This window comes from Zeus faber, assembly GCF_960531495.2.
Source record: "Zeus faber genome assembly, chromosome: 6".
NCBI lineage: Eukaryota > Metazoa > Chordata > Actinopteri > Zeiformes > Zeidae > Zeus > Zeus faber.
Genome location: NC_137201.1, coordinates 31,485,324 through 31,493,862, shown reverse-complemented (window position 1 = coordinate 31,493,862; position 8,539 = coordinate 31,485,324). Strand labels below are relative to the sequence as shown.

The 8,539-nt window shown below is 44.0% G+C and overlaps 2 protein-coding genes across 3 annotated transcripts in view; both read left to right on the top strand.

The window, feature by feature from the left end:
- mef2aa (myocyte enhancer factor 2aa) overlaps positions 1-4,441 on the top strand; it is a 79,555-nt gene extending 75,114 nt beyond the window's left edge. For both annotated transcript variants that reach the window (XM_080002229.1, XM_080002228.1), the window contains one exon: positions 490-4,441. In XM_080002229.1, the coding sequence (XP_079858355.1) occupies positions 490-904 (415 nt within the window). In that variant the 3' untranslated portion in view covers positions 905-4,441. The remainder of the gene's footprint in view (positions 1-489) is intronic.
- A 2,937-nt stretch (positions 4,442-7,378) lies between these two features.
- mctp2a (multiple C2 domains, transmembrane 2a) overlaps positions 7,379-8,539 on the top strand; it is a gene marked incomplete at its 5' end in the record, with an annotated part of 39,984 nt that continues 38,823 nt past the window's right edge. Inside the window, one exon of the mRNA XM_080002934.1 lies at positions 7,379-8,479. Within this exon, the coding sequence (XP_079859060.1) occupies positions 7,379-8,479 (1,101 nt within the window). The remainder of the gene's footprint in view (positions 8,480-8,539) is intronic.

The following is an 8,539-nucleotide window of genomic DNA, read 5'->3' as shown; positions in this document are numbered from 1 at the left end:
TCTGAAACGACGGCCGTCAAATGCCGCTCCGCAGACTCCCTCGCGCACAATGTGTCGTGTTTCATGTGTTCCCGAACCTGGTCACATTTGAAATTGACAGTAATGCTGCATACGAAGTGTACACGTGAGGGATAATGTGCAGCCAGACGACAGGATGATCAGGAGCCTTGTATCACTCTGAAGGGGGTTATTTTGTGGCAACGACCGTCTGGCTGCACGTTGTCCTGCTCATTACAAGGAATATTGATTTGAAATGATTTGATACCTAATGCCTAGTTTGAGAGCTTACGTAAAGAAAATCAGTCCACAGCTACGTAGCTGCGGCAGGTTGTGGGGCAACCTATTCTACAGTAAAAATCTCCCTATATATGTCTAGACTATTTACTATTATTAATATTATTGTACATTTACCTTAATCGTGCAATTAGTCACGCATGAATGGGATGTTGGAGATTTTAACATCTTTTTTTTTTCTCTTGCTTCTCGCAGGGGGGGCAGCCACCTACCTCCGGGCTCCAACCTCTCCATCAACACCAGCCAGAACATCAACATCAAGTCGGAGCCCATCTCGCCGCCGCGGGAGCGCGTCACGCCCTCCTCCGGCTTCCCCCACCAGCAGCACCAGCAGCAGCAGCAGCAGCAGCAGCAGCAGCAGCAGCAGCAGCAGCAGCAGCAGCAGCAGCAGCAGCAGCAGCAGCAGCAGCAGGCATCCAGCCGCCAGGACCTGGGGCGCTCCCCGGTCGACAGCCTCAGCTCCTCCTGTAGCTCCTACGACGGCAGCGACCGGGAGGACCACCGGCCGGACTTCCACTCCCCGCTGGGCCTAGGCCGGCCCCCCACCGGCTCCGAGGAGCGTGAGAGCCCCACGGTGAAGCGCATGAGGATGGACACCTGGGTGACATAAGAGCCCGGGCAGAGGGGAAAGGTTAAAGATGTAGAGATGAAAGAAAAGAGAGAAAGTAAGGAAGGAAGGAAGGAAGGAAGAAAGGAAGGAAGGAAGGATCCCTTAGAGCTATCATCACCATGTTTATTATTTAACTCTTATCTCACATTTATTTTTTTGACGGCAGAGAGGACAGCGCGAGGTTAAACGTAGAGATGAAAGGCAGGAAGGGTCCCTTAGAACCACCATCACCATGTTTATTATTTAAGCTCTTATTTCGTTTTTGTAAAAAGCCCCGAGTGGCAACTGAAATCAAAGTAAAAGTGTCTCGCCGTATTTCGTGTCACGTAAATTCTGGAAACCGCTATGGCGAGGGGGGGAAAAAGAGAAGAAGGATCTGGACTGAGCGGTTTGGCCGTGGCGCACCCTTTGGTCTGCTAAGAGAAGTCGGAGGGAGAGCGGCGTTGATGGACGCGGAGCTTCACATTCGATTCTCTCCACGGTTCCACGCGCTGCTCTGATCCCACTCTTTCGTGTCGTTCGCTGGGTTTCTTCGCCGTCGTGCGGTCGCTAAGTTACAAACTATCAGAAAACCGCCGCTGCTGCTGCTGCTGCAGGGCCACACCCCCACAACTCAGTTTTTCAAAATAATTCTGCTGTAAGCGTTTCAGGAACTTTTGTTTTATCTCCCAATACAAAGTTATTATTATTTTTATTATTATTATTATTATTATTATTATTATTATTGTTTTTATCAATATTTAAATATATATATAAATAAACAAAACAAAAATACTATTGATTATATTGAATATTGAATATTCGGAGATTCAGAAAAAAAACACCGATAATTAACATTGTATAAGAACCTGAAACTACCTTTCTGTACAAATAAATACAAACAATACTGTTGTGGGTTTAAAAAACAACAACAGATATAGGATAATAATTAATTGCAATAATAGCACAACGTTCGTGTTCTAATTTAAGGATTTAGGATTTAGCGTAATGAGGAGGGGTCCAGTTGAACTGGCGACGACGTCCCCGTGTTAAAACAGTTAAATCAGTAAAATAAGCCAAAGGTGTTTCTCTGTGTGTCGTTGTGTTTTTGGGTTTTCCAGCTTTTCTCTCGATCGCAGTTTTGTTTTTTTTCGCCATAGTTTTATTTCCTATTTACTGTGCTTGATGCAAACCAGTGTAAAACTCATGTAAGCCAGGTTTTTTTTTTTTTTATCGAAACTAAAAGCCATGAACACTCGCTGTCCTGTTTGTATAATTGATAATTGAGAATTTTGAGCCAAACTTTTTTTTTTGTGTAAATAGTGACTTTAATATATGCTGTATATCACCAGGGTATGAGTGCAAACTGAATGTATTGTACCATCACCAATTTTGAGAAAAGTATATTTTTGTGGATTACAGACAAGTTTACAAAGGATAGACCCTGAACAAAAAAAAGAAGTAGATCATTAATTAATTTGTTGATACTTTCTATTTTGTTCATTATTTCACTGCAATCTCTTCTAAATTTGAGTCGTTGAGCGTTGTGATCCTCATCTTCCTTTTCATTGTGGTGGTTGTTTTTCTTCTTTTTTTTGTCATTCATACATTGAAATAACAACGCCGCCCACTTTGAAGTTCCATTATGTCATATACGTGAAGGACATCCAGGCCAGGGGTGGAGTTGAGTTTTCGCTAAACCTGCAGCTGCTTCCTACACTGCCAACATAAAAGAAAAATTAAACACACACACACACACACACACACACACGGTCCCCCAACACTGCACAAAAAAAACCCTTTTATTATTATTATTATTATTATTTTTATTTTTTTATTTTTTTTATTGTTATGAAGCTCAGCTGAAATGGATAATAGGTTAATTCAATTAAAGCAGATTAAAACAGATTTTTTTTTTCTTGAAGGCAAGACATGCCTTTTATTTTTTACAATTGAATTGGTAACAGAAATCATTTCATTGCCTCGGGATCTCAAAATCTGAAAAAGCGTCACCAGGGATTGATGGCGTGTGGAAGGTCTATGTTGGAAGCCTCTAAAAAACATGGTGAGTCTGTTACATCCGTCCGTGGGGCTCTGACTTATATATACAGTATATATATTATATATTTGGTGCCGTCTCCATTAAAGCTAAATCTAAAATTCTCACACTCACTGCTGGATTGCACGGCGTATTTTGGAGTAGTCTGCTGCCGAAGAGCAGTATCACTCTGCATTCACCATTCCATATCTTGTGTCTCACCCGTCCATCATCTCAGCTCCTCCCTTGATTTTTAATGAAAACGAGACGATATACAGCCCATCATGATCTATGCAGTTTTAAACCCCAAATTTCCACTCAGTGTATGAACCCCCCAACCCCCCTAAAGTTGTCAATAGGATGTCATTATTTCATGTCGTCCACTCCCCATCACTTAACAAGATTTTTAGGTAGTGGATGAAACCCGTTGTGCTTAAGTGCCACCGCCAGATGGCGCTGTTGAGTTATAATGTACTTTACTCGCGTCAATCTCGTCACTTACCCACTCGGATAGTTTGGGAAAAAGAGCATCATCTATATTTATCCTCCATAATTATATTTAATCCACCGGTCAAACACATTAGTTAAATACAGCAATAATTCATTAATACAAAAAAATCAAATAAAGAATCAAGCACACACTTTAGCACTTGATAAAAATATAAAAAATATCAGGGATTTTTTTTTTTAAGTTTGGCTATTATTTATTGATAGGGAATGTCCTCTCCTCAAAGTAAATTAATAAAAATAAAATGAATAAAAAATGACACTACCGACCGTTTTTTGTTGTTTTTTTTGGTGGTCGTAAAGTTAACAATTGAGTGTTTAATTTTAACTACGTTTATAAGCTTCTGGGATAGCTGTCACACAAGAAGATGTTTAGGGAATGCAACGTGATACCAGCCCTTGAAATATGTCAAATGTGTCCAAAATGTGCACAAAAATGATGAATGTGAAAGGAATTGGGGTAATCAGAGAAACTCTGTAAAGAACTTTTGTTTTTGTTTGTTTGTTTCTGTGCTAGAGTACACACTGCTTTGCTTTCATGGCTTTTTCTAACAGGACTCTGTGTTTGGTGAATGTTTGTAGTTGATAGCTCACTTATTGCTAAAGAAGCTGTTTTTCGGTTTGAATGCTCAGACTGTTGGCGGCACAAGCTGGACTTTGTTGCCAAGAATGAAATTATATCTATTTCAAAAATCAAGAGAGATTTTAAGTTAATTTACCTGTTTTTGTTTTTCTTGAATGTCTTGTTTTTTTCCTCCTCATCATTACGATAAATATTCAAGTGAACTTTTTATTAAACAATTAAAGTACTATGCTAGATATTGTACAAAATTTGTATTCTACCTTCACAAAAAAGTGCAAATATTGGCTTTTAATGTGTAATTTAGATGATCTCTCTTATTCTGTATAAAATGAAGTGAAACAACTCTTACATAGAATTTGTCCTCTTGTGAAATCCCAAACAATAGAAACTGTCAACTTTATTAAACACATCAATGTATGCTCAGTCGGAATTCTGACTAAAATCTGTGTTTTATTGACCGCGTGACGTGTACCAATTTTGAGAGACCATTACAGTAGCCATTGCTGGACTTTGTCTGAACCACATATTGCTAATCTCATTGATCTTCAGTGAGGTGTCGGTTTCTGCCACTGGGTTGCAACATAATGAGGCTCATTTGAGAGTATTTAGTGTATAAAGACACATAAAAACAAGCAATAGCAGCAAGGGGTGTGTCGGGAGATACTGTGGGTGCTCTCTTTTTTCTTTTGTCATTCATGGTCAGTGATTTAGACCAAACAATTGTTTTTTTACAACCACACCCAAAACTCAATTGATATTGTTTATACACAACACATGATTATTATTTTTATTATTATTTATTATTATTATTATTATTATTATTATTATTATCATCAACATTTAAAACTAATATCTAGCTCTTCAGAAAGGAGTCAGTGTTTTATGGTTTTTGCGTTGTAATCACCATCCTACCGCCAGGGGGCGTTGGAGTACAGGGAAATAAGCAAAAGCCTGATTGTGTGGCTCAGTTCTGACAAGTTTGTTGTCTCCTACTGGTCTTTACCCATATATATATATATATATATATATATATATATATATATATATATATATATGTATATATATGGGTAAGAAAGTGAAAACAAGCAGCAGTGTGATGCAGAAAGCAGTAAATGACCTTGATGAGTCAGTGAAGGATTCTTTGCCAAACACTATAAATAAGAAAGCGCTCCATAAAAAACACAGCTATTAGGTCACTTAAAACGTGGACAAAGGTTGAGAATGTGAATCTTTAATTTCCCTTTTCAAATTGAACAAGCACTTTGCCAAGTGCTTGTTCTCTCGACTAGGGGTTCCCAAATGGGGGTTCCCAAAATTGGGTCCGCGGCCCCCTAGGGGCCCGTGAAGGAATTGCAGCGGGTCAGAATGCAAAAATAATCAAAATCCAATTTGTTTGCATTTTTGTTAAAATATTTCAAAATAGATGTTGGTATTAATATTTATCATGTTATTTGTAATATTTACAATAATATTAAATATTATTAACATTAACACAAACATGTTTATTTTATAAAAAAAATATTATTTTGATGTTTTCATTTTTGTGAAGTATAGTCTGCCTAAGGGCGGCCTTTTCCACAGAAAAGTTTTAGGAACCTCTGCTCTGGTAGACAAGCTGTGCTGGCTGCTGGAAGGGCTCCAGTGTGCATGTCTAGAGTAACCAAGCAGGGTGTTTGGGCTGTTTGCCTTGTGTGCGGCGGAGGGCGACAGGCCACCTGCCACAGGGGCCCGGCCTTTGGGGGCGCTCGGCGCTCCCTTTCAACCGGGCGCCAAGTTCGGGCGGCGCTTTCATGTGGACCTGAGCTCCTTAAGACCCAGGCAAATATTGAACAAGGCTCCGTCCAGACACAAACACATCTGTTGTCACATGCCGTCGCCGCTGACGGCTGCGGACAACAGCGGCTGTAGCATTATCGCGTCCATGTCCAGACAGAAAGTAGCCATGTTGTTTATTCTCCAACAGAGCACGAATGCTCACTTTTGATGGGCTTTGGCTAAACTGCGTCCCACTTCAAACAAATACAGGGGCTGGGCGGAGGGGACCCAGTTTGTTCCAACAAGGCCGGCGGCGGATGCCAGACCAAGAACTTCCAGTCGCACGAGAAGTCGTGCTGTGGAGCCTCTCCACACAGAAGAGGAGTAATGGCTGCACTCATCAATGTGTCCGTGTTAGTCCATCACATCTGTTCACGCCGCTACAAAACACCCCGCTCCCCTCACGTGTAGGAGTTTCAGGATGAGCTCGAGCAGCGCAGTGACCGCGGCTCCTCCAAATAACCTCTAAACAAGCACACAGAACGTAAAAGACGTACGTCAAAGAAAGCAGAGCACGGAGCAGCCGAACGGGACGTGCCCGGCTGCTCCGCGGTCGTCCTGTAGAAACCTCAGTCGTAGAAACTCGTCCGGAGGGACCTGATTTGCCAGTTTCCCCAACTATGCGCCGAGTCCCCGGCGGCCGCTTGTAGAGGTGTTCCTTCAGCCGAAAAGAGTGTTGTTTTCTAATCCAGCGCTGCTGCTGCTCCCAACTCTTCCCCCTTCTTTGCGCTGGACGTTCAGTGGATAAATCTGGGAAACACCGCGTTGCCCCGCTCCTACACCAGGGAATTCCACCGGAGTCCAAGCCCGATAAGGTACGCGCCGGGGTTGTTCTTTGCTTTCTTAGCTTCCCGGAGCTCTGATGTCATGTATGAGATAAGTACATCTGTCGTTTAGACGTTGAGTCTAAATGACGATGATATCAGGTCTATTTTTCAGTTATATTTTGTGATAATTAGGACATTATGTGTGATATATGTCATCTGTTGTGTTTGACAAGTAGTTGAATCGGTCGTATCTACATTTCATTTAGCAGACGCTTTTATCCAAAGCGACTACTTGTGAACGTTACATGGAGCTGGAAAATCACATGAGGCCTGCTGGAATGTTGGATTGATATGACAAAAAATGTTGCCTACATTTGTTATCTATATGTAGATTAATATCTATATCTTATCTTTATTCATTTACGTTTTTATCTTTATCTATATTTAACCCTGTGCGGGTGACAGTACTATACTAACATACTTTTCTGTATGTGGTTTAAGAAAATATTAAATTGATGCAATTTTGTACTGATATGATCTGTTACTTTTATTTCGGCTGTTCATCTGAGCTTTTTAAAACATAACTAATGACGTATATTGAAATATTTTGGCATGAGATTGTTGCGTGGCGTGTTCCACAACTGGACCCAGATCAGACACCGGTGTCATTATCACTCCATGAAAAAGCCTGAGACACCTCCGTCAAGTCTGCTAAAAAAGTGGGTCTACATAAATAATCAGTCATTATTGATTTTATCCGCAAGGTTCAGCCAGATCTGCTCAAGATGGATAAGAAGAAGTTCTTCCTGGGGAACTTCCGTCTGAATACAAAGTTACCCAACCTCATGAAAAAGAAAGAAGCTGGCAAAAAGCCAAGGAAACTGGTCTACAGACGCAGCGTTTCGGTCCCGGACTTACATCAGCTGGCAACACGTCAGCCCTCTCCGACAGGAAGTGGCTTGCTCTCCGTGGCCTCGGACACCTTCTCCTTCGCTTCCTCCGAGAGTCAGAGCGACAGTGATTCCATCGCCAGCGGACACAACAGCGGTGAACCTTCTTCCGGGGCCAGGAAGGCAGATCTGGTCCCGGTGAAGAGGTCTAAAGCTTTTCACCGGGACAGGGAGGCTCTGCTCGCCAACAGGGTATGTGCGCCCGTCGGGAAGTCGACCTTCTACACCGACGTCGGCCCCCGCGCGACGCCAACTTTGGGCCACGAGAAGACAGTCAGTTTCCCCGGCGAAACTCCATCTTCACAAGTGGACGGCTCGGCCAAGAGCAGCAGAGAAACGCCGCCGACATCGTCGCAAATTTACTTTCCGCTCCCTGCGGCGAGATCTATCATCAACGTGGGCGCCGCCCCGACCGCGCCGACCTCCGCGGTAGAAAGAGAGAATCCGTCAACGGAGAAACCGGCGGGAATGCAGACAAAACACTCGCCCGGAGGCGTCGCCGCCGCCCTGGCCAGGGCCGGCTCGTTAGGAGAAAGCCCCAAAACGCAGAGCGAGCAGAGAGCGCCGCCGTCGGAGGGAGGGACCCCGCCGGCCACGAGGCACAGTCCAGGAGGTCGGCGCCTCCCGCTTCCCAACCGCAGCACGCCGGTGGAGAGCGGCGACGGAGCCTCGCCGGACTCGGCCCGCAGGACCCCGCCCGGCGAGGAGAAGGTGCCCCCGCCCTGGACCACCCACTCTGAGGACCTTCTCGCTCCCTCCATCTCGGAGATCTTCTCCCTGGAGGAGGAGGCCCAGCTGGAAGAGTACCGGCTGGAGGAGGAGGACCGGCTGGAGGAGGCCCGGCTGCAGGAGGCCCGGCTGGCGGAGGCCCTGCTGGAGGAGGAGGCCCTGCAGGAGGCGGAGCGGCTGCAGGAGGCGCAGGGAGACGCGGCGGAGGTCAGTATGTTCTGCTGTGGTCTCCGTCAGTGGAACTGCAGTGAGAGGCTCATGAGCTCT